At 42.8% G+C, this 24,460-nt stretch overlaps 1 protein-coding gene across 7 annotated transcripts in view; it reads left to right on the top strand.

Annotated features, from left to right (window-relative positions):
* Positions 1-24,460, top strand: part of LOC147010304 (histone-lysine N-methyltransferase 2A-like) — a 155,134-nt gene that overhangs the window by 109,359 nt on the left and 21,315 nt on the right. For all 7 annotated transcript variants that reach the window (XR_015052271.1, XM_085859137.1, XM_085859136.1 and 4 more), the window contains 5 exons: positions 5,158-5,288; positions 15,273-18,186; positions 23,255-23,349; positions 23,646-23,810; positions 24,012-24,086. Coding sequence is in view for 6 of the 7 variants with exons in the window: in XM_085859137.1 (XP_085715263.1) it covers positions 5,158-5,288; positions 15,273-18,186; positions 23,255-23,349; positions 23,646-23,810; positions 24,012-24,086 (3,380 nt within the window). In the remaining variant the exon portion in view is untranslated. The remainder of the gene's footprint in view (positions 1-5,157; positions 5,289-15,272; positions 18,187-23,254; positions 23,350-23,645; positions 23,811-24,011; positions 24,087-24,460) is intronic.

Here is a 24,460-nt window from a genome sequence, read left to right as displayed (position 1 = left end):
GTTTAAGGCCCAAAAGCAGCAACAGTCGATGAGCTGAAAGAGGAAATTGAAAGACAATGTCTTGCAGTTCCAAATCAAATTATTCATAACGCTGTTTAATCCATTAGTCCGCGTTATCGGCTGTGTTTGGAACGTGATGGTCGTCAGTTTGAACATTTGTAAACATGCATTTATCCATTTATACATTTAACCATTAATCTTGTTTCTAAGTCAATAAACAACGCATTTATTATCATTTAAAGAGTGAGAATTTTTTGGGACACCCTGTGTGTGTGTGTGTGTATATATGTATATATATATATATATATATATATATATGTATATATATATATATATATATATATATATATATATATATATATATATATATATATATATATATATATATATATATACATGTACATAGAAAGGCCCACCCACATCTCTCACCTGTGAATGGAGGGAATAGCTACTCAGCGCTCACTGAATTGACCACCCAGGTGGCTCGGATTATACAAACAATTGACCCCTCCCACACTCCTCTTGCCGATTCTTGTGTGTATACTGTGTGTGAACATCTTTATAGTTGTTGAGGAACTCTAGGAAGGGTTTGAAACAGCGTAGCACTTACCTTGAGTAAGTCTTCTTGGGTTGCTTTATGCAGCTTATTCGGCTCGAGTGTTGGAGGGGTCATATATATATATATATATATATATATATATATATATATATATATATATATATATATATATATATATATATATATATATATATATATATATATATATATATATATATATATATATATTGTTGCGGTTCTCGGAGCCACATGCATACAACAGGGAGGTGTCCCAAGACAGTTATTCCATTATTATACGTGTAGATAGTCCCCTTCCTTTTGTTTAGCGGGACAACAAGGGAGTGCGTTGCGATTATCTAATAGCTTGGGTTGCTTCAATCATTTTTTTCCTTCATTTCATCCCCACTCTTCTTCTTTTCTGATTATTCCTGAGGTAATTCAGCCACGTGTGCCTTCGCTGTAAGGTGGGGCCTCGTGGAGGCCAGCACGTGCGGCGCCATGGTGGGGAAACTGCAGCGCCGAGTCATGTGGTGTGCTAGTTGGTGCTGGACTATTGACTCGAGCTTCCGATGGTCTGGGGAGAATTGCCGATTGCATTAGAAAGGCATGCAAGTAAATAACTCTTAAGAGGCTGCACAAATGGTGTTTTTCACGGCACGGGAAACACGGCCAGCACGACGCCCACGCTGCACGAGACACGTACGGAGGCCAATAAAGCCGACTCCATGCCATGTTGGGCAGGATACGAGTGTGCGGGTAGAAGCGGCTTGTTCTTTTATTAACCTCAATACCCGACACTTATTGGTGTACACCCCACGCACATGCGAGCGGAGTCATGTGAACGCGAGTGCTGGCCACGTGTGTAATGGCAGAGCCGTGCGCACTGTATGGGGTGTGCTCGAGGGCAGACGCACGCGTACGCCAATCGTGAAACGTGCATGGATTTATCCATGGCGATGTACCTTCGGTCCTCGCTGGCAGCGGTGGATTCTCCACAGATGGTGAACATCTTCTTGTCTCTGCGACCAGCGAGGCTGCGATCGAGCCAGGGAATGTACAGCGTGGGGCCACGTGGCACGCGCGGAACGAGCACGTTGATCGACGCGAGTTGAACGCCCGAGCAGGCATGCGGGACACTTGACCAGTCGCCCGGGGGTTTTTGCGGGATGATTCGCGTGCCAATTTTGGTGTGGGTGATTCATGTCATCTCGTGGGTTCGGAGCGCAATATTGCCGCTGCTTGAGATGGCCTTACCGGAAATGGCCTTTGAAGTGAGGTGGTTTCCGGCCCAAGCTGGCGGGCCATGTGACGGGTCGGGGCCAATCGGAGCACCCAATTCGGGTGATGACGTTTGGATTCGGCATGGCCCCTCCCCCTGAGCTGCGGGCCCTATAAAGGTCGGGGCAGTCCCTCTTGCCTGGTCGGTCTGTGTTTCCTGCTCGTCTCCGCCCATGCCTCGCCTCGTCAACACCGCCACGACCCGCCTCCTGCTTCTCGACTCCGCCTCCTCGTCTCCGCCCACACCACTTCGATTATTCCCCATCTAACGGGCACATCGCATCAAGTTCTATTGGGAAGGCAACTACCCATGTCCGCCTACTGGCTTGTCTGTCTGTCTGTCTGTCTGTCTGTCCCGAGCATAGCTCCATGGGTTTTGATCCGATCCTGATAAAATTTTGGTGGGAGGTTTATATAATGATTGAGTTGTGTTTTCCTGAGAATGGGCGTGGTGCGCCCATTCTGGGCGGAGCCACGCCCAAAAGACGTGTTTTTTAGGGGGTAGCCGATTTCAATTTGCATCTTCTCCTTGGGGGTTTGTCGAATCTGACAGGGGTTTCGGTATTTGGTTATCCCAATGGCACCTGCATTGCCCCATGGAGCTCGATTTTTCATTTTCGTCCCAAGGTCAAGGTCACAAGGTCACGAACTTAGAAAATTGCGAACTTTGACATAAAAATCATACGACCGCCCAAACTTTGAGAGCAAGGATGACAATATTTTTTATGCATCATCTTGAGGTCATTCCCCACCTAAAGTCTTAAAATCATTTTGCTATATCTTGAATACCTTGCCCGTGGCGCCCCCTTCAAGTTTGTTTTTACGCTGATTTCATCAAAGTATGGATAATCCGAGGAGTGCGAAATGCCATATAGCTTATATAAGGTTATATTGTTCCTGGAATGTTCCAGAGGAAGTTTTGCACCAAAGGTCATAATCCTCGACCTTTGACCTTTAAAGTTCACAATGGTCAAATTTTCAAAGTTGTGGGAATCGAACCGGGTTTTCGACCATCTTCGACAAACTAACTCCAATAAGCTATAGTACATATCCCGTTTCCTTATTGTAATGTCCACAACATTGTTTTGTGACCTTGAAAGGTTATGCAAAGGTCAAATTTTGAAAGTTGTTGAACGAAACCAGGTTTTTGACATTTTGCAGCTAATACCCTGTCACTCGGACCACATCATGTTGGTCATTTTTATAACTTGGTCATACATTATCACATTGTCTCATCCTTGACTTCTGAAACAATCTACATCGTTAAATACCGCTCATGAACCATCGTCGTCTTCAGACTTGTCATTTTTTAAAGTTTCTTCAACTTTGTTGGAGTGCTTGTTTGGAGCACTCTTCAAGCTTCGATCTCTACAGGTTTCCATGGTGACACCGCAGCGCGGTTGCCCGTGTGGACATCTCAGGTGTTAAGAAGGCAAAATAAATGAGATTATTATAATGAGTAAAAAAATGTTTTCACTTACACAGCAATGAATTGCCACATTACGGCAGGAGAACCAAGAGGTATGCACGCTCGCTCTAAAGCTAAGCTGTCTAGCCTGGGTTGGAATCCTGACCCAGCTATCAACTGTCATCCCGGTGTTTCACAGGCAGGGTGATTCATCAATGTGTGTGCTGTCTCTCAGGTGGACATTATACTGGTCGTCACATCTGCGTGAATCCCTCTCCTCGCAATTCCCTCTCCTCTCTTCTCCCCTCCCCTACCTCACCCATCTCTCTCTCTCCCTCTCCTCTCCTCCCTCTCCCACCCTCCCTCTCCCTCTCCCACCTCTCCCTCTCTCTCTCTCCCACCCCTGCCCCACTCTCTCTCCCCCTGCTCCCCCATCCCTCCCCCTCTGTTGGAGGACTGTAGCATGTACAAATCAGATTCGGAGTGAGCCGACTTTAGGTGTGCAAAGGTGACTACATATGCGAGCATGCATTCAGGCAGGCCTTTGCCAGTTAGATAGTCTGGGGTTTCAATGCTCCCACCTGGTGTTATGTCGAACCCGGCGGTTAAAAAAAAATGTTGCTGTTTGGGCGTGTTTTATCATTCTTCCCTTCCCTGCCACCATGCTGCCTTCCATTCCGCACCCCTCACACTACCTTCACTTCCCCTCTCCTCACTCTGCCTTCTCTTCACCTCGCACCACATTCTCTTCTCATGCTGCCTTCCCTTCCCTTCCCCTCACATTACCTTCCCTTTCCTTCCCTTCACACCACATTCTCCTTGTAGCAACTGCCGGCTGTACATCCCGATCGGGCCACAAACTGTATTGCTATCAACTGTAGGGCACTCGGCAAGTGGCTCAAGCACTCAAGCAAGCACTCCAATTAAATGATTGATATGGAACAGCTGGCTTGGCAAGCGATAGCAAGCTGATTGGTAATGGCACATACCTGAAAAAAACTCAACTTCACCGATTTTCTTTTTTCTTCGCATTTTAAAATTTCACTCGAGATTTCGAGTTATTTAGTCCACGTGATTCGATCCTCCAAACTGAAATTATATTTCGATAATATACTTGAATTCGTCTGTGAGAGTAGATTGTGGAAAATTCCATCATATAATGCATTAAATCGCTCCAAGATCCTAATTTGAAAACTATAGTTCTTACAAAATGATGTATACAGTGATTCGTAGGAATGAAGATTAGGCATTCCAATTATTATGAGTGAGGAAAGTGAAAAAAGACATTTCGAGCGCTTTATCGTTAATAAACTGCTGCGGCCTGTTCCAACTCGAGGTATTATTGAATAGAATGAACAAAATGGTGAATTAAGACACCAGCGAGGTAAATGAGGATGCACCTCAAGACCCCATGGAGGGAGAGCGAGGTGGCTGAGGATGCATCTGATATCGGATATAATTAAATGAGGCCGTTAATTATCTTCAAAAGTGGTGTTTCAATTAACCCAAACAACAAATTTTCATTCTTGCACTTCCTTGGAGGTTTATGAGTGTGCATGCAAAGTTTCAGGCTGCTAGGTTTCATGGTTTTGGAGTTATAGAGGACACACACTGACTGACACATTGACACATCCTGACATTTATTGGTATTGATGATGGAGAAGAGAAAGAGACAAACATTTTGTTTTGTTGGAATAGGTGGAGGGATTTGCAGATGAATTGTGAAGAGGAATCTGTGGTAGTGATCATTTCCTGGTGGAAAGAGAAATGCTGTGTCCACACAACAGTGACCGAACGAGCATGCCAGTAGTTAATTTAAAGAGTGAGGTGCCAAGATCATGATGTGCGTCACTCGGGGATCTTGGACGCATGACGCAACCGTTTGTGTCGGACAACGTTTTCTTTGTTCTAGGTGTACACGTCTTTACTGGAGTACGCGGGATGCACGGAGGCGATGTCTTTATACTGTCCGCATTCTGGAGCAGCGGACGGTGCCAGATCACGGACAGCCGGATGTGAACAGCACCGTTAAACATGGGGATGGTGAGAGAGAAAATTGGATACACGTTCACAAGTACACACCTCAATGCAAACAAGAACATCTGCATGGTTATTATTATTATTTTTATTAGTATTATTATTATTATCAATAGGGTACCAAGCCTTTCAGGCTGGGTAATCTGTTGTTTTTCTTCTGATTATTATTATTATTATTATTATTATTTTATACTTCTGCCACGATTTTGGGGCTTTATTCCCATTTCAATTCATTTTTTCTGCAACTGCTTGTCCGATGATATGAAATTTTCACCGCAGTTGCATCTACTCGTGCAGAATTTTTTTAATGACAATTATGTCATAGGTCATGTGGTGTGGTCGCCTTGTTGAAAAAACAAAAAATTTGGACCCCTGTAGCTCTGAAACTGTACCATGGTAAAAATTGAAACTTGGCACATGGCAAGTACTCTCTCCTCATGGGGAATAAGTGTCATTTTTTCATGACCTCATTGGTGATGTGCTATCCCGGTGAAAATTTGATGCATACAACACTGTATCCAATCAGTATGAAAAATGTTGAGGATCATATCGAGATAGATTGGTCAACAGAAAAAAAATTGATGACGTCATCGGTCATGTGCATCAGCTACCATATTAACAAAAACAAAACTGCTGAAACGGCTGAACAGAGGCGAAACTCTCATTAAAAAAAAAAACTCCAAGCCTTTAAAAAAAAAACAAGGTGTTCACGAAGAATTGATGGGTCACATGGTTTGGCAACCATATTGGATTCAAGGAAAATATTGAATAATGTTTTCTCTGGAACCGCTTATCCCATCAAAGCGAAACTTTCCAACTATCATCTAACACCATTGCTGCATATCATGTGAAAATTATGGCATCACAAGTCACGTGGTTTGGTGGCCATCTTGGATAGAACAAAGTACCTTATCCGATTAACACGAAACTTCACAACCTTGATCCCCCACTGAATTAGAGGCAGAATATAAATGTATGGTCGTAGGTCACATGGTTCTGCGGCCATAATGAATTGAAAATAAAATAACTAAAAATCTTCTCCTGCAGAACAGCTTACCAGATCGATCTGAAACTCCACACAAATGATCTATTAGCCTTGAGGAATGTATTGTTACGGATTTGGAAACCATGTGCATTCAACATACAGGTCTCAAAAGTTAGTTATGCCGTTAAGTACATGTGAGACAGGTCCCTTCCTTTTGTCTAGTGGGAGAATCAAAGGCGTGCGTTGCGATTTCTTTTTAGGTAGGTTATTAAATCTTTACATCTAATGACCATCCCACAAACAAACCAACAACATGCTACTGAACAAGCGCTTCACTCGCCTAACCGGCGACTCGCTGTCCGAGGCAAAATCTCTGGCAGTTCCTTCTCGGCTTCCACAAACTTTGTAACTTCTTTTTGACGAGTATGGGCACGCGTGGAGTGGGGGCGGGGTTTTCCCAGCATAGCCGAAACCCCCGCCCAGAAAGGGCGGACAGTGACGTCTGCTTCACCGAGCCCCGCCCCGGACGGGGGCTCTGTTGTTGCTTTTTCGTTCGTTCTGAGGGGTTCGAGAGAGATTTCGGCAGAGGAGCGCGTTGGTTGGGTGCGTCGCGTGTTGGAGCTGGGGATGGAGTCCAGTTGACTCAAGAAGGAGTCCAGCTCTCCATGGCGCAACGGATAGCGCATTGTACTTCTCGTGAAGCAGCAATTCGAAGGTTGCGGGTTCGAGTCCCGCCAGCCTCCGCGGACACGAGCCCCGCGCGTGTGACTTTGGGCCGAACTGCACGGCCATTGGCAGGTACCCCGCTGAACTGCGACCCCCAGCTCGTCTCTCCTTTTCTGGCAGTGGGGCTCTTTTCAATAAAACATCTGTGTGTGTGTGTGTGTGTGTGTGTGTGTGTGTGTGTGTGTGTGTGTGTGTGTGTGTGTGTGTGTGTGTGTGTGTGTGTGTGTGTGTGTGTGTGTGTGTGTGTGTGTCTGAGTGTGTGGGCCCGTCTTTTAAGTAGAACTGAATAAGTGTTATTCCAGCATTGTAAATATTCCTTGCATATTCGCGATGTCTTGCCTGTGTCTTTTTTTTTACTGTAAACAAATTATTGTAGAAATGTTCCCAGTTCGTTTCCGTCTTTTCCTTCATTGGTCCAGCATGGTTCGGATATGAGTTTTAGCCAGGTTTTTATACCCGATAATCTGTTCATCCTAGCCGGCATGGCTTTGGCAGTTTCCGCTCGACTGCACCCGAACCGGAGTTGGTAGTCGGTAGTTGGAACTCATCCGCAGCCAGTAGAGTCACCCGGTTCGAGCAAGGCGTGCCGAGGGTGTGGTTCCCCAGTAGTTGAAATCACGTAGTTAATTAGGTAAATTGGTTCGAGACAAAAAGACCCTACGCTACGCGGTTGAGATATTGGCGACCACGGTCGGTTCGGTGACCTGCCGCCTCACGGAATTATCCGGAGCGACGGCCGACAATTCCGGGGAACCTGGTGGGATACGACGAACTTACCCCACCTAGCGGTCGTTCTCGCCACCGACCCCTGGCCTGTAACAATATGATGTAAATTTTAACATCACAGGTCACATAGTCTGACAGTTATGATTTTTTGAAGGGTAAAACTTTTTATATCTTCTTCCCCAGAACAGCTTGACAGATCGAGGGGAAACTTCACACACATGTTCCCCAATCTTTGGGATACCAGGGTGTTCACAAATAATTAATGTCACATGGTCTGGCAGCCTCTCCTCTCATTGGGAGTGACGAGGATGGAGATCTTGGATCTTGGAGTGACATTTCTTGGAGTGAAGATCTTGGAGTGACATTTCTCGTTGGGAGTGACGAGGATGGACAGGATAAGGAATGAGTATATTAGAGGGGCAGCGCAGGTAGGACGGTTTGGAGATAAAGTGAGAGAGGTGAGATTGAGATGGTTTGGACATGTTCACAGGAGGGAAGCGGGGTATATCGGGAGAAGGATGCTGAGGATGTATGCCGCCAGGTAGGAGGAGAAGAGGAAGGCCAAAGAAGAGGTTCATGGATGCGGTGAGGGCAGACATGCAGGTGGTTGGGGTGTCAATGGAAGATGTGGAGGATAGAGCAAAATGGAGACTGGTGATCCGCTGTGGCGACCCCTAACGGGAGCAGCCGAAAGGGGAAGAAGAAGAAGAGATGGTCTGGCAGCCATGTTGGATTGAACGAAGGTCTTTAAAAAATTCTTTCTCTCGAACCGCTTCATCAATCGACGTGCAACTTCACAGTTATGATCTCGTAGACATGGGGAATGTATGTTTTAAATTTCAACCCAATCGGCCACATGGTCTGGCACCTAGAATTATTTAATTGTTTGAATCTGAGAACTTTTTGAATTTTGGGTTTTTTTAAAGAAGGCTTACTTGACTGTGCCTGGATGAGTTTGAAGGTAGAGGAGTAGCAATTCAATTGATACCGACGATGGCCCCAGAAAAAAGCATCAACTGTGTACGTAATAAATAGATAGAACGTGACCTGTTACTTGGTCCATAACTCGTCAATCGTGTGTGTGGGTGTGTCTATAGTTGTGTGGGACCTCGTTAGACGAGGGGGAGTCCCGGTTTACCCCATGGTCCCGTGTTGTCAACATTTATTGCTTCATGCTCAGGTTATTTAAATGCCAATTCAATTGATACCGACGATGTTCCCAAGAAAAAGAGCTAACTGCATACGTAATAAATAGATTGAATATGGCATGTTAGTCGGTACATAACTCATCAATCCCACATCATAGAGAGATGTGTAGGGCCTCAAATGACTCAGTGGAGTTGTTCAAATAATCTGTGAGCATGTTTGGCTCTGCAAGTATCTCGGATGGATGTTGATCCTAACGAAATATAAGGCAAAAATCATCTGAGATCCTTTGTGAAGCCACTGTGTGCTTGTGTGATCTCTAATGACTGTATCAATCATCTCTAATACTCTGTGATCTCGAAAACTCTGTGATCTCTAATACTCTGTGATCTCTAATAATCTGTGATCTCTAATAATCTGTGATCTCTAATAATCTGTGATCTCTAATACTTCGTGTGATCTCTAACACCTTGGGTGATCTCTAATACTCTGTGTGATCTCTAATACTCTGTGTGATCTCTAATACCTTGGGTGATCTCTAATAATCTGTGTGATCTCTAATACCCTGTGTGACCTCTAATACTTGGTGTGATCTCTTATACTCTGTGTGATCTCTAATACTCTGTATGACCTCTAATACTCGGTGTGATCTCTAATACCTTGCGTGATCTCTAATACCTTGGGTGATCTCTAATACCTTGGGTGATCTCTAATACCTTGGGTGATCTCTAATACCTTGGGTGATCTCTAATACTCTTTGATCTCTAATACTCGGTGTGATCTCCAATACTCGGTGTGATCTCTTATACTCTGTGTGATCTCTAATACTCTGTGTGACCTCTAATACTCGGTGTGATCTCTAATACCTTGCGTGATCTCTAATACCTTGCGTGATCTCTAATACCTTGCGTGATCTCTAATACCTTGGGTGATCTCTAATACCTTGGGTGATCTCTAATACCTTGGGTGATCTCTAATACCTTGGGTGATCTCTAATACCTTGGGTGATCTCTAATACCTTGGGTGATCTCTAATACCTTGGGTGATCTCTAATACTCTGTGATCTCTAATACCTTGCGTGATCTCTAATACCTTGGGTGATCTCTAATACCTTGGGTGATCTCTAATACCTTAGGTGATCTCTAATACTCTGTGATCTCTAATAATCTTTGTGATCTCTTATACTCTGTGTGACCTCTAATACTCGGTGTGATCTCAAATACCTTGCGTGATCTCTAATACTCCGTGTGATCTCTCATACTCTGTGTGATCTCTAATACACTGTGTGATCTCTAATACTCTGTGTGATCTCTAATACTCTGTGTGATCTCTAATACTCTGTGGGATCTCAAATACTCCGTGTGATCTCTCATTCTCTGTGTGATCTCTAATACTCTGTGATCTCAAATACTCCGTATAATCTCTCATACTCTGTGTGATCTCTAATACACTGTGTGATCTCATACCTTTGGTGATCTCTAATACCCTGTGTGACCTCTAACGACTGTTCCCACCATCTCTGATACTTTTAGTGATGTCTAATACCTTGGATGATCTCCAATGACTTTCCACTATCTGTGATGGTGCAGTTTTGCATTTGCATGGACACTTGTAGCTGAAGCGTGACTTCACTCTCATTATGAAATGGCTTCAATTTAAAGCTAATAGCCACAGGACATCAATGATGGTTATTTATTTTTCTATTTGGTGACTGGCTGAAAATAATTAGGTAAAAAATACACCGTGCTCATGGAATTACTGGATTTCTGCTGTGAGATGAAGGATATGGAATTTTTAACGATTTGTTCGCCATGTTGAGGTGATGTACTAGTTTTTTGGTGTTGATGGGGATGAAAATGAAATGTTATCAATTCTTATACATCACCTTTTCTTTAATTGCAATCTGAGAAAAAAAAATTCTGCTGAGAATGCATGTAAAAAAATAATTCCTTAACACCACCATTATTATTCTGTAAAAGTATCTGAAAAACGATGAGGAAGTGGAACGACATGGTGCTCACAATGCCTTCAGAAAGTATTCACACCCCTTGACTTTTCACATAAATTTTTACAGATTAATTAAAAATGAAAAGCTGAAATTTCTCGAGTCGATAAGTATTCAACCCCTTTGCGATGACTCTCCAAATTGAGCTCAGGTGCATTCAATTTCCTTTGATCATCCTTGAGATGTCTCGCCAACTTGATCGGAGTCCATCTGTGGCCAATTGACTTGATTGGACATGATTTAGAAAGAAACCCACCTTTATCCGCACATTGATGGTGCTTGTCGGAGCAGAAACTCCACCATGAAGTTTAAGGAACTGTCAGTAGAACTCCGAGATAGAATTGTGAGGAGGCATAGATGTGGGGAAGGGTATAAAACAATTTTTTTTAGAGTGTTGAAAGTTCCCAAGAGCACAGTGACCTCCATCATTACGAAATGGAAAGAATATGGAACTACCCAGGCTCTTCCTAGAGCTGGTCTTCTTACCAAACTAAGCAACCGGGAAAGAAGGATCTTGGTCAGGGAGGTGACCAAGAACACAATGACCAATCTGTAGTTCTGTTAGAGTTCCTTGCCTGAAATGGGAGAAACCTGCTGGAAGGACAATAGTCTCTGCAACACTTCACAAATATAGGCTTTATGGGAGAGTGGCCAGATGGAAGGCACTCCTAAGAAAAAGGCACATGGCGGAATGCCTGGAGTTTGTAAAAAAAATAATAATAATAATAAAGGCACGTGAAAGACTGAGAGCATGAGGGAAAATATTCTGTGATCTGATGAGATGAAAAATGAACTCTTTGGCCTGAATGAAAAGTGCTACGTCTGGCAGAAACTGAGCACAGTTCATCACCCATCTAACACCATCTCTACCATGAAGCATGGTGGTGGCAGCATCATGCTATGGGGATGTTTTCAGTGGCAGAGACTGGGAGACTTGCAAGGATAGAGGGAGCAATGAATGGAGCCGAATACAGGAAAATCATTGAGGAGAACCTGCTTCAGAGTGCAAAAGACCTGAGAATGTGGTGAAGATTTCGTTCCAACAGGACAATGACCCCAAGTATACAGCCAAAGCAACACTGGAATGGCTTCAGAACAAGAATGTGAAAGTCCTTGAGTGGCCCAGCCAAAGCCCAGACTTGAATCCCATTTTAAGACTTGATGATTGCTGTTCACCGACGCTCTCCATCCAACTTGACAGAGTTTGAGGAAATCTGCAAGGAAGAATGGGAGAAAATCCCCAAACCCAGATGTATAAAGCTGATACAGATATACCCAAGAAGACTCAAAGTTGTATTCACTGGCAAAGGCGCTTCTACGAAGTATTGACTCAGGGGGCTGAATACTGATGTAAATTCCATATTTCTGAATTTCATTTTCAATAAGTTTGTAAAAATTTCTAAAAACATGTTTTCACTTTGTCATCATGGAGTATTTTGTATAAATTGGTGGGAAAATTTTTGTATTTAATACATTTTTAAATTCAGGCTGCAACACAACAAAATGTGGAAAAGTCAAGGGGTGTGAATACTTTCTGAAGACACTGCAGTTATTATACTTGCACAAACCGAGCTGGTTACCTGATGCAATGTCTCTTTCGATCGCATGACATTGCATCACGGACTTCCGTCACGTCATTTCAGTTTTCAATCGCATGGCGTCATCTCGTTTCACATTTTATTGCAACCTTGTCATCTCATTTCAATCACATGGCGTGGCATCACATCTCGTTTCATTCGCATGGCATCTCATCTCATCTTGTTTCGATCACATGACGTCTCATCTTGTTTCAATCGCACCCATCCTAAACAAAGAAAAAGCTTTATATAAATAAGCATGGAACGGGTTGAGTGCTAGATGTCAGGATGACGTGCACGTCCGTAAATGCCTAGTCTAGCGCTGGACGAAATTCCATCATTACATCCCAGCAAAAAGAGCGAGACAGGCAGAGGGACGGATATAGAAATCTGGGCACTTTAATACACAGTAGAGATGAGGTCTGATGTCGGACCACGGCGGCTTCTTCACCACTCTGCGAAAGCGCAGTTGATGTTCAAAAATACCCATGACATGATGATGTTGTGTTCATACGACAATGACACAAACTGCTTTCAATAATGAGAACACACAAAAGTGTTTACATCAATTTCAGGACAGGACTATTCTTCGAGGTATTGTGCAGTGGGTCATCAATACAGTTAATAATTGTAATAGCGCAATGTCGATATGTCACGAGATTGAAACCATTTGGAGGGACGTGTCAAATAAACCCAGTCTCCACTTTAGGTTTGATGCATCAGAGTTCAAGTCTTTAATTACATGTGCATATGGAAAAGGATAACACATACCTAAACAGTGCCGAGATCCCTCTGACTTGCTATACCAAGTCAGGGCTTTTTATACAGGGCAGTAAAGAAAGGGTGGGATGGAATGGGTGAGAAGGAATGCATCTTGCCAGTAAGGAATGAGCAAAACAAGATAATAAACTGCGTTTGGCAAGACCTTCGGTTGGGGGAGAGATGAGTTAAATGGGAAACCAATAAGAAAGAAGCACAAACATCTTTCCCAAGGTTCAACAAAGATAAGAACAGGGTAGAAGCAGGGGTCATCTAATGATGGAACACAAACAGCTGCTTGTGAACAGCTAACGGCTTCTGGAATGGCCACTCCAACATTTTCCCAGGGCAGATAACTTTCCAAGCCTCTTACCAGGAAGCAGCTGCCTGTAGGAGCCAATATATTTGTTTTAAGTACTAGTTTAAACCAGAATACATAAAAAATAATTATCCCGCCCCCTCCCGGAGGGAGGGAGCAGGATATTGTAATCGTCCGGTTTGTTTGTCTGTCTGTCTGTTAGCAACTTTACGGCAAAACGACTTTAGCAAACGCTATCAAATTTAATCCACAGGTGGGCAATGAACCTTGGACAACCCCATTAACTTTTGGGTCCAATTGGATCAAAGGTCAAGGTCAAGGTCACGAAAAGATCAAAATCGTTTTTCGCTCATAACTTTGTCAAAAATGATCTGATTTACTTCAAACTAAGCTTATAGTGAACCTTATTCTATTTGTCACTTATAATCCTACCCATTCCTATAGTGAAAATGCATATTTGTGAAGATCGGTAGGGTCCGAAGTTTTGGGGGTCATGGCCTTCGGTCAAAATTACAAATTTCCATTAAAACTAAAACATGGTTACTAAAATACAACTTCACGGGAAAACGGCTGGCTCAAACACTGTCAAATTGTATCCACAGGTGGGTAATGAACCTCGGACGACCCCATTAACTTTTGGGTCCAATTAGGTCAAAGGTCAAGGTCAGGTCATGAAAAGGTCAAAATCTTTTTCGCTCATAACTTCGTCAAAAATGGTTTAATTGACTTCAAACTAAGACTAAAATATTCCTTATATATTCTAAAATATTCAGGTTAAGGATGTATCAAATTTAAATTTGATCCCCAAAATAACTTTATGCCTGAAATGGGTGGGATTTGTTGTGCCTGGCACCACTTGTTTTATCATGTAGTCATAGATATTCCTGGAACTCATGTGACGTTTCCAGGAAATTTAATAGTTCTCGTCAGTTTGATTAAAACATCGTAAATCATTATTTTTATATTACTCAAACTCTCATCTTGTATATAAATGTATGTATATATGTATGTTCCTGAAATACAGTCAAAACGGTACATGATAGCGCAAAAATTTTAGGGCCACCTTACTCCACCATTCGCCTGCGCTGTGCAGTATCAAGTTTCGTTCAAATCGGGCAACGAAGAAAATTATTTAAAAATCAATTCCCGATTCAGTCAAGTACTCTTCAGGAGTATTTGATCAGTGCAAACAACCTCAGCGGTATAGTTCGCTGGAGCTATCTTTTTTTTTTTTCTTTAAATTATTTTTTTCCATCAAGCGCTGTCACAACGGGAACCCAACGGGTTCAGGGGTCGTCTAGTTATCACTAAAAGTCCATATATATGTACACGTACTGTATATATTGCTGATTGCATTCGATAATATGTAGCACATTATTACTAAAACTTTGATATTCATTGTTAAAACAAATACATTTAGAAGTTCATTTAAAGAGCAGATGAGTCTCACATAAGCAGATACATAATCAAACTTGAGTACATTATTTACATAAACTGCGAGAGTGTGTTGATCTCTAATGTGTATGTCTAAAGTAATCTACCTCTACAGATGCTAATTGACTGGGAAAAATATCAATCCTAGTGGGAAGTTAAGTTTTCGTTCAACTTCAACTAATATTATTTTCAGCCTTTGGGGGGGAAGAAGCCAATATCGCTTGTAATATTGCATTAAATGAGACTTCGTTTTTGTTTCTCTCTAACATGTCCCTGATTTTTAATGCCCATTTCTGTTTTTCTGACCCTTTAGGCACCTGCAGCCTCTCTCACCCTCTGGTTGTGTCTGCCACGTCGCATACAGAAGCCAAACAAAATCACAACCTCCACTCACAACATGGTGACACATCCTCGGTCTCATCACCATGCACCGAAACACCCTCCTTGTCCCCTTACATTAATACCACCTGCACTCCTCTGTCGGTTTCTTTAGCAGCTACATCTCCTCCCAGCCCTCTTGTTATCAAAGAAACAGTGCACTCGGTTCCCAGCGTTCCTTTGATCTCTTCATCTGTAATCACCATTGGATCTCAAACACAAACAACAGTATCCAAGGCAACGGTCACCGCTCCTCACACCCACCCTGATGCTCCAATTTTACTTTCTTCAGCGACAGCAAACACCACCTGTACAACTGCTTCAGCAGAAACCACCACCGTATCTGTGACAACCATAAAAACAGCTTCAGTAAATCCTGTGGTTCGTCGTCCTCGACTTGACTCTGTGACATCAAAATCGCCAGTCTCCCGCCCCCAACATCACTTACCGACGACTGCCACTGTCTCAATTGCGACAGCAACAGAAACTGCACTGACAAGTCGTGCCGTGGTGGTGCTTACACCCCCGCCTGGAGCGCCTCATCTTTTTTCAAGGAAAGGAGCTGAATGTAAAGGTGGCAAAGTTAGTAAACCAGGAGAAAAAGGTGGAGAAACTGAAAAGTTAGGAGGAAAAGAAGATGAGGGTTTGGGAGTGACGCGTGATGACCACGTGCTCTCGTGCATGACCTGCAGCCGGGTATACTCGCGCAAGTCTCGTGCTCGTTATGAGCGCCATATTTCGCACTGTGGAGCCAACACAGAAGTTCAGGTGAAGAAGAGCGGAGGTGTTTCTCCAGCGTCTGCAGTGGAGGAACCAAACCCCTCAGCATTGCAAGTGCCGCCACCACTCCGAAGACGTTACCCAAAGCGCAGCTCTCGATCCACGGCGTGTTATGGTCTCACACCACTCTATTGCATGCGCTCCTATGGTGAGAGAGGGGCCACAGGGACTGGAAACCAAAATGAAAGGTCTCCACGGCAAACACCTCTTCCAGACAGTGTCACCAAGGTAGATTCAGGACTCGTAAGAGGTCAGTTAGATGGAACTTGTGATAGCTCTTCAGAATCCGAAGTTGGGGAGGAAGAAGAAGGGGAGGGGGGAGATGAAGATGAGAGGGAGGAGGAGGAGGAAGATGAAGAGGAGGATGATGAGGATGAGGGAGGGGGAGAAGGAGAAGGAGAAGGAGAAACGAGCATGGGAAGAGAAGTACATCATGAAAATGAGGGAGAAGAAAATAGCAGGGGACATGCAGATGAAGGAGGGGAAGAGGGTAGGGACGTTGTTGCAAAGAAGATGGTTGGCCGTATGATAAGGCCAGTTTCTTCCTTGCTGTCCTCTAGTCGAGATAAGAGTCTTTTGGATGAGCTTCCAGGGGCAAATACCTCAGGTAGTGGACAATTCCCTGAAACCCCTTCACTTGGTGATGATTTTGGAACTATTCTTCCTTCAGATATCATGGACTTTGTTTTGAGGAATGACCTTGGTCTTGGAGATGACTCTCCTGCAGACTCTACCATTGATGGACTTGAAGGGGGCTCAGGAGCTGGAAGTGAGGGATCTTCAGGAGGTGGAAGTGGAGTCGCAGTGCCAGTCGCTGAAGTAAATTGCCGAGGTGGCAGTACGAGAACCAATCTCACGAGTGACCCCACAGCCTTCACGTTGCCATCTGATCTGTCAGCACTGACAAGTCATTCGCCATCTTCCCCAACAACATCAGATGAAGATCTTCCTTTTGATCCATCACCTCCTGCTCTTGATCCTTCTCCAGCCCTGACACATGCCGAAAAAGATAGTGTGGTTGGACACGATCCAACTAGCCATAACTTAGCACATGCCTCGGGTGACCAAGCCAGTTACCTTTCTGACAGTGGACCGAGTCCAGGAGATTCAGGCACAGTGACTGCAGATTGCATCACGACTGTGCCATCAGTCTCTCTGGCCCCACAAGCCCTCACATCAGTTTCTCTTGGCCCTTTTATTGTCCTGGACTCTTCTGGACAACCATTGTACATCCTGCATGCTGCGCCATCAGTATCGCTCCCATCAGATCATTCGCATGTTTCTTCTCCAGGAGCGACTGTGGGAATCGGACCGAGTGCTGTGGTAAATACACCCACATATCCTGGATCTCTTCCACCTCAGCCTCCAATTTCTTCATCCCTGGAACAAGGTTTTCCACAAAGCTATGTAATCACACCCAGTGGACCACAGGGGCTGGTCCTTGCTCCGATTACTCCTTCAGTGTCTCATCAGTCTCCTCAAGGTCAGCATGCTAATCTAGTTTTGAGCACGGGAAGTTTACTTCCCTCCCCACCTCCTCATATGAAGTCCTGCACAGTCTCTCCATGTCACCATTCAGAGCTTCTCTCTAAGCAACCTGCACCAGAGATCCCAATGTCACCAGCAATAGTAGGTCAGGCTGCTCAAATCCCAGGGAAACGGTCAACACGTCCACGCAGGAGGAAAAAGCACTCCACCAACGCGGAGGTCCATCTCACCGAACTACAGCTTGAGCCCAAGGTGCCCTTACCACTGACTATTCAACATCGCAGTCCTGATGACATACCAGTGGTGCATTCAACAAACATGGTCTCCCTAACTGATATAACTTTACCGAGTAACGGAATGACTCGGAGTTGTGGAGATCAGCCGCCCGAAATCTTGGGTTCCGGTTTGTGCTCGTCATTACCTGACACACAAGCATCAATTCCAACCCCTTCAAAACCCAAGCCAAAGCGTAACTCCTCGATGAGAGAAAAGACGGAAGGAATTTGCAGGAGAAGCGAGTCAAAGCGAGCTCGAATGGACAAATTGGAAATTGGCAATGCAATGGAGGTGGATGCATACTGGTGAGGGAGGGATGGGGTTTTGCTTTGGTTGACTGTCTTAATGCCATATCCTCATGCTATGTGGACTATGCTTCCCCGCTGACGGACCTCTGATAGCTTTTACCTGTTGCTGCATTTGAGCCTGGGGAGTAACTGCTGAAATCTATCTTTCCAGGTTCTTCCCGACATCTTTGTTCTTTGTTCCTTTCACATTTTTTCCTTCTACTTTTTCACATTTCTCCTTATTCATTATAATTCTTCCTTTTTCATTTCCTTTATCCCTTTTACTTTTTATTTCCCTCTTTATTTATCTGTCGAGGGCGAATTGAATTCTTGCAGAAATTTTTCTGTGAGGCGCACTTCGCTGCGCCTGATGGGTTTGAGGGTAGTGGAGTAGCGGCTGAAACCCGAATCCTATCCAGGTTCCTCATGATGACTCCGTCTTTGCGATTTGCTTATTCGGGTTCCTTCTGATGAGTCCAATGCAGTATTTGGTCCTCCGTTTGATTTCAAAGGCTATTATTTGTGTTTAGTCATTTTATATGTCTGCTTTTATTGATGCAAATTAGAGTGAAGAGAAAAGAAGCATTTTGAAGTTTCCCAAATGATCTGCAATAAGCTTGGATAAGTGAGCATAATGAGTGTTATGTTTCTACTTGTACAGGAGTACCATCAGTATCACTTTCCATATGAAGAGTTGATGAAATCTCCTGTGCTCTTTAGTGTTTGCGATGAGTTGTTTGGAAGCGATGTGGGAGCCAGGTACAGTTTAAAGGAAACTGATATAGGGTTTTCTGCTGTCTCCGCTACTCTTTCACTCGGCACTCATTTTGGCAAACAAGGTCCCTTTGGAAAAGCCTCAGGGTCAGAAACCCAGGGGAAAAAGAAGGCAAAAGTGTGGAGAACGTCTGTGAACTGCTAAACATCTGGTTACCCCACGCATGTGAAGCGAAAAACGGACTCAAGCAATTGGTTCATGTCCGTCCGTCTATTGTCCCATCGGTTTATGGTCTCGTCAGTTTGTGATCTCGGAATGACGTATTTAAATTGAATGTTATATTTTGAACACGAATCTGGACATCAATAAGAAGACAAATCTGTTGGTTCAACATAACTTTGCTTCGACTTCATCCCGACCGCACATGAACAGAGAGGAATGAGATAGTATTTTTAGTTTGTTTGCCTGCCAAACAAACAAAATGGGAAATCATTCCCAACAGGAAACTTACTGTTTTAAGGACGTTATAAAGGACATCAATTACAGGCACGAATAACTCGTGTAACTTGTTAGATAAGGCAGTGTAATAGACATTGGATAAAATGGCAGTAAAACCCATAATTTATTTTTATATACACGCCTTTAAACTTCTTGAAACCTTTATTAGGTCATCTCTACCGAGATGACCTAATAAAGCCGGACCAAATGTCCGTCCGTCAACAATTTTTCTTTCCGATCTTGATGAAACTTAGTATGTGGGTAGAGGTCGATGAGTGTTGCACAACAATATAACTTTTGTCTGGGTTCAAGGTCAGGGTCAAGGTCACGAGGTCACGTAAGTTATAAAAATCGCCATTTTCAAAACCTATCTCGTCTGCCATTCTACAAGATATTCGGCAACTGTTTATTGATTATTTTCGTAAAAAAATATTATCTTGTATCTAACCGGACAGATTTTTGAATTTCCTTCCTGTTTGATCGTCACGTGATCTGGAAGATGGCCAAAAACGCCGATGCGGTTCGCAAAGAAGGAAGGAAGGAGAAATGAAATATAAATAATATGGAATAGGCAAAGCCGAGAAGCGAACGTATAATTCTTCTTACATTCGCTTCTGACTTTACATAAAACTTGTTCACAACTGTACACTTGCCAACTATACCGTGGTACGTGTCAGCGCCGCACAGCTGATGATTTTGACGCAATTTCCGGTTACTTCGGCCTGGATTCGGGATCAGCGATCAAATAATGTAAATCACGATTAAAAAATATTTTTTGATGATGCGGGAGATGTCTATTAAAATTAACTTTGGGAATAAAATAATTGAATAAATAAATAAATAAACGATCACTTCTAGTCAAGAATAAAAGAAATTAAAAGTTCTGGAAAGAGTTTCAAAATCACTCCCGGTAACGTTAAATACAAAATAAACACTTCCTGTCATGAAAAAAATCACCTTCGGAAGTATAAAATTAACTTTGGGGAAAAAAGTAATTGAATAAATAAATAAACACTTCCGGTCATGATCTCCCGGCATGCATCATTCCCCATGACAAAAACCGGAAACAAAAAAAAACCAGAAACAAAACAAAAACGGAAGCAAAATGGTCATAGCCAACGACACGGATTCACAATTGCCAGGGTATTGTGTTGTTTTTGTTGTTTCCTATTCTCTCATGTGCACGTGTTAAGAAATATTCACAAGATAGAAATAAAACCCAATCGTGTTTATACACCGCACAGCGTTTAACAACAACCGGGAGCAAAAAGTCATAGCTTACGACACGGATTCCAAATAGCCAGGGCTATTGTGTTGTTGTTGTTGTTGTTGTTGTTGTTGTTGTTGTTGTTGTTATTTCCTATTCTCTCACGTGTACGCGTTAATTATTAAGCTCACTTCGTTCGCTATTATCTTGTATCTAACCAGACAGATTTTTGAATTTCCGTCCCGTTTGGCCGCCACGTATCCTGGAAGATGGTCAAAAACACCTCCCGGTACAAAGAAAACTTTTTACTTCCGATCTTGATGAAATTTGTTATGTGGGTAGAGGTTGATGAGTGAGACCCAACGACATATTTTTTCCCGGATTCGAGGTCAAGGTCAAGGTCACGAGGTCACGAAGTTTGTGAAAGTCACCATTTTCAAAACCTATCCAGTCTGTCATTTTAGGAGATATCTGGCAACAGTTCATCGATTATGATAGTAAAAAACATTATAGAGATGACCGTCACCTCCACACAGGGGTAATTTTTTTTAATTGAATTGTATATTTGAAGGTCAAAGGTCAAGGTCATTTTGTCCCAAATCAGGGGAGTCGACGAAACCCTTATTTTTTGAGTAATTTTGATCGGATCGTCTTCAAACTTCATGGGAATATAGTTCATGGTCTGGCGCTCAGCTGATTAATTTTTGGTGGCGATTGGCCTTGACCTTCATGGTTAACGCCTAAGATCAAACACATTTGACCCCAAGGTCAAATTTTCAAGTTTTAGGAACCATATCGTGGAGTACCTCAAATTGAACACCTCGATGAGTGCTTTCCAGTATCAAGCTTGAGACATTATGACGTCATTTGGTGACGTTATGAGGCAAACACATATTTTTCATGGTTACTCTGTAGAACGATTCTCATCGGAATCTCTCGTAGGCAGATATTCCTCAAGGAGTCGCTCCTGGTGGATAGGAGCTCTGTTCACCTCAGTGTGACCTGAAAGAAGTCACACGTGGTCACCTTTTGGCAAGATACGGGTCACCCTGCGGGTGACATTGGTTTATTTTTTTTTGTTTAACGATCGTTAAAATTATTATTTTATTAAAATTGAAGTAACACTGTATCGTGTTTTATTAACTCGAGTTAGTGCAGGAGACAGAGTTTTGCAATCGAGTGTGTGTGTGCGTGCGTGCGTGCGTGCGTGCGTGCGCGCCTGTGTCGTAACGTTTTTTACCATTTGAGCTTTTATCGTCAAATTTTCAACAAAGCTTTATTATGAGAATATGGAGAAGAAAAATTACAAATTTGGTCAAAATGTCAAAGGTCAGCATCATGTAAAATCATCAATTTTCATCCAATTGACCTGAAATTTTAAGACTTTGCATATTGAGTCACTGAATTGGTTCATCAATCAAAACTAGAAGCCAATTGTTTGGGGTTTTTTTTAGATCAAAATGTCAAAGGTTGCATTAAATCATAAATTTTCATCCGATTGACTTTAAATTTGAGCAGAGTTTGCATGTTGGGTCACTGAAGCCAAATGATTTTGTGGTCAAAACGTCATGGTCTAAAATCGTAATTTTTTTTTGTTGTATTTTTTTTGTAATTTTTTTTAGTATTGTTTTTTGGGTTTTTTTTGTATTTTTTTATATTTATTTCTGTTTTGGGGGGTTATAATTTTTTGTTTTTTTTGCATTTTTTGGCGGGGGGGACTTTTTTTGTAATTTTTTGGGGGGTTTTTTGTATTTTTTTGCGTGTTTTTTCGTATTTATTTTTGTTTTTTTGGGGGGGGGGTCTGTAATTTTTTTGTATTTTTTTGTGTTTTTAACCTCCGCCATCTTCGAAGATGGATGGAGGTTACTGTTTTCACCCCTTTCTGTTTGTTTGTTTGTTTGTGAACAGTATTACGGAAAAACTCCTCGACGGACTTCGACGAAACTTGGTGGGGGGGTTAGGTATGGTCCAAGGATCATGCCATTAAGTTTGGGATTTGGTCCCCCCCCCCAAAAAAAAAATTGTTAGAGAAAAAATATATATTTTTTTTGCATTTCTACATGTTTTAAGTGATTTCCAACCCCCCCCCCCCAAAAAAAAAAATTGTTGGAGAAAAGAACTATAACTCTCTCAGCGCTGTTGACATCATATTTAATGAATAAGATATAAGGTTCACTTGAGTGACCCAGCAGTATTGGCGGCGGAGGTTTTGCACTCTCCCGAGTGCTCCCCCTCTAGTTTTTGTAGCTGTTTTTGCCGTGTTTAGCATACAGAAGAAGTAGTCTGAATACAAAGCAGATGTGGATGGGCTTTGCATTTTTCAGATGCTTTCTAGTTCAGTTTTGTTTTTATCAATTACTTTCCAGTCCTAATTTTTTTTTCTCAACACACCTAAATTCACTCCACCCTGGATGTGAATCTCAGATCTACCTCGATTTGTTCATTGTCTCTCGTCATTGTCCTTTTCTGTACTTCCTATGAAAGCTCTTCCAATTTGGGAGGGATTATCATGGCTTGCAGGTATGACCCCACTCTGCTTTACCTGTGGGAGCCACAATGTTCCATTCACATATTGTCACCTCACAGTCACCCACTGAGCTCAGATCATCAACGGAGGAAAGTGTGTGGTCGATGATGCTGTGCTAACGAGGTTTGTGTTCCTTTAGGCGGAAGAAAGAACAGCAGGGAGATTTGTCACCAGGTTTGGATGGATGGGAGCCAAACTCATACGACAACACAAATGGAGACGAAAAAGACTTGGGTGAGGGAACGCAGCCATTTTCTGGTTCAATCATCCTCATGTTAATGATTGTGAGATTGGTCTCTGAAACTCTTCAAGGTCGATTGGTGCACAATTTTAAAATCTTACTTCTCACTGACAATGTCTTACATAGTACAGTACAGTACTACCATAGTACAGTACTTAAAAAAAAAAAGGCCATTGATGTCTTCGTGGTTGCTCATTGAACATATTTTCCTTGTTCCATTTTACCACCTTCAACACCCTCACCTTCTCTCCTTCACCATTCCTCCAAATCTTGTCTTTTTTCAATGCAGATGAAGATCTTTGTCTTTCTCCATTACTTGCACTGCTACAAAAAGGAGGCATCACAAGGGGGGAACTGGACAAAGATGGCAGCTGTAAGAGGTCATCACGCCCTGCATTGCTTTTTGAAATATCAAATGATGAGGGCTTTTTCTTCAAGGCATGTTCTATTGAGGGTAAGCTTCGTACACAAAGCAAATTAAGATATCGCAGTGAGTGTGTCACATTGTTAATGTTGGAAGAAATTCAAGAATGCATTTCAACTTAGAGAGGAGGGTAAACTGAAAATTGGTCAGAGGAGGCTGCCGGGATCATATTCTGATCATTTTGTCCCTTTGTATGTACCATACACCTCACGATTCATCTCTGTCTGACAGAGGCATGGAAGGCGGTGACGGACAGGGTTCAGGAGGCTCGAACGAATGCACGTTTGCAACAGCTGTCATTTTCCGGTGGGTTATTGTGAGTGTTTTGTCGTTCACTTCCCAGACAATAACAATTTTTATTTCTGAAGCATTCCATTCAAAACGTACAGATTGCAGGATGTCGATCACAAAAGCAAAAACTGGAAATATGTTGTATTTATACTGCTTGTTAGTAATTGAGCACTGGAGACAGGCCAAAGCCAAATTAGACAGCACAGTTCCATTGTCTGGGCCCTGGCCTAATGTTGAAACCAAAATTTGGTAGCATTCTGACTGGTGGGTCAAGAGAAGAAGATTTTTGAAGGAATTTTCGGATTTCCCCAATAATTTATTACGTCCACCATTTTGGCACACTTTCGGTCATGTGATCGGCATGACCTCCACAAGATAACATCCCTGCC

The sequence above is a fragment of the Eptatretus burgeri genome, chromosome 16 (assembly GCF_056783735.1).
Source record: "Eptatretus burgeri isolate ZD-2024b chromosome 16, Ebu_testis_v1, whole genome shotgun sequence".
NCBI lineage: Eukaryota > Metazoa > Chordata > Myxini > Myxiniformes > Myxinidae > Eptatretus > Eptatretus burgeri.
This window is presented reverse-complemented; position numbering and strand designations above follow the sequence as displayed.